Genomic DNA, 2,074 nt, shown 5'->3' on the forward strand with positions numbered 1-2,074 from the left:
GATGGCCAAACTTCATCTCTCATACTTCAGACATATTGTCAGGAGGGACCAGTCGCTGGAGAAGGATTTCATGTTTGGTAAGGTGGAGGGTCAGAGTCAAAAAGGAAGACCCCAGTGAGATGGACTGGCACAGTGGCAGCATCAATGGACTCAAGTATGGCAATGATAGTGAGGTTGGCCCAGGATTGGGCAGTGTTTCGTTCTGCTGTGCATAAGGTTGCTATGAGTTGGTACCAACTTGAAGGCACTTCACAACAACAATCGAGATGGTAAAGGAGCCCTGGTGACACATCGTTTAAGATCTTGGCTACTAACAAAACAGTTGGTGGTTCAAATCCGCCCAGTGTCAGTGAGGAAGAAAGACCTGGTGAATGGCTAACATAAAGATTATAGCCTAAGAAACCCTACGGGGAAGTAATCCACTCAACGTTAACTAGTAACAACAACTGAGATGATGAAGCAATGGCCAAGGGCTCAACTCTTTTCCCCAGATTTTAGACTGAGTATTTTTTCATGCCCAGTATGCAGTCGGGCTACATCAGGACCATGATTCACAGCAGGAGGGAGTGCTGAGGAGAGGTAAAAGGTATGAAACATATAACACACATAGGAGGGCTGCATTATTTTAAAAGCCCCATGCCCACTGGGTGAACTTAGTGTCACTCCACACCCTTTAAAAAACACTATTCCCACTCATTGGGAGAGTTCCTGAGTCAAGCTGTGCAGGGAAGGTCAGCAGAGGGAAATAGTCCACCACCCGAAAAGTATCAGCTAAAAAACAGTTCCACTGGGGTCAAGATAAACTTATGAGAGGGCAGTACAGACTACCAGCTATTAATCTATACTCTAAATGAACGTTGTAGCGTAATGGTTACGAATCTGGCTGTGAACCACAAGGTCAGCAGTTCGAAACTACCAGTGGTTTGGCAGGAGAAAGATGAGGCGTTCTGCTCCAGTAAAGATTTACAGCCTCGGAAACACTGTACAGGTCGCTATGAGTCGGAACCAACTCCACGGCACTTAACAACAACAACAACAAATGAACGTTATTGTCTACATACAAGCTCTTATTTTTACATTGGCAACAGCATAACAATCTTAAAAAAGAAATAAGGAAAGCTTACCTGAAGGAAGAAATTATTGCGGTAACTTCATCATCTGGATAAAATTGAGTAATTGCATGATGTGCCCCAAGCAATTCCTTCCCATCTTTCCACCAAGAAATAACCGCAGTGTCCTGGTATATAGTAGGTATGCTAATTGAGCAATTAAATTTGACATCCTTATGTTCAGAAAGTGTTATCTGTCCAATTGTGTGGTTAAACGCAAGAGGCACATAGAAATTTGACCCAGCAGAGGTCATCCTAGGGACGGCTGCATTTCCTGTAGGCGGCTGTCCAGGCTGGGTTGGGGAAAACACCAAGGCTGGTTGGTACCCACTTGTTTTAGGAAAGGAAAATGACACGTGGTCAGTTAGCAGACTTTTTGGGAAAGGTCCTGGCGTTGGTGGGTAGGTCTTGGTTTCTTCTCTCGCCTCAGTGGGAACTGCAAAACAGAATACCCAATGTTTAGCCTTTTAAACAACAGAGACGTTTTCCCTAAATTCTATGACCAAAATCAGAGAGAAATGTTCTCAGTGCCATCAGAAAACGTACCCGAACTGCCACTAAGTCAATTCCGACTCACAGCAACCCAGTGGAAGAGAGTAGAACTGTCCCATATGTTTTCCTATGGTGTAATTTTTATGGAAGCAAATTACCACATCTTCCCCTGGCAGAACTGATGGGTTCGAAACAACAGTCTTTGAGTAAGTAGTCAAACACATAACCGTTGAGTTACCAGAGTTTCTTCTCAGAAAACACGAATAGTATTTATTTAATTCACATGTCTGGATATATATTCTCATTCACCAATTCATTTATTCTCATTTGTCTTCTTCTAAAGAATGCTTAAAAGAAATATAATTCCAGTAGCTCAAAAGAGGGAACAAGTCCTTACAACAAGAATCATTCCCACCCCCTTCACACACAGAGTAGACAGGGATGGGCAACTTAGACATTGGCTACCCAAAATG

At 43.2% G+C, this 2,074-nt stretch overlaps 1 protein-coding gene across 1 annotated transcript in view; it reads right to left on the reverse strand.

Moving 5' to 3' along the window:
* MERTK (c-mer proto-oncogene tyrosine kinase) overlaps window positions 1-1,534 on the reverse strand; it is a 120,760-nt gene extending 119,226 nt beyond the window's left edge. Inside the window, exon 1 of the mRNA XM_006876450.1 lies at window positions 1,125-1,534. Coding sequence (XP_006876512.1) covers window positions 1,125-1,363 — 239 coding nt within the window. The 5' untranslated portion in view covers window positions 1,364-1,534. The remainder of the gene's footprint in view (window positions 1-1,124) is intronic.
* Window positions 1,535-2,074: the final 540 nt, after the last annotated feature.

The sequence above is a fragment of the Chrysochloris asiatica genome, unplaced genomic scaffold (assembly GCF_000296735.1).
Source record: "Chrysochloris asiatica unplaced genomic scaffold, ChrAsi1.0 scaffold00380, whole genome shotgun sequence".
Lineage (NCBI taxonomy): Eukaryota > Metazoa > Chordata > Mammalia > Afrosoricida > Chrysochloridae > Chrysochloris > Chrysochloris asiatica.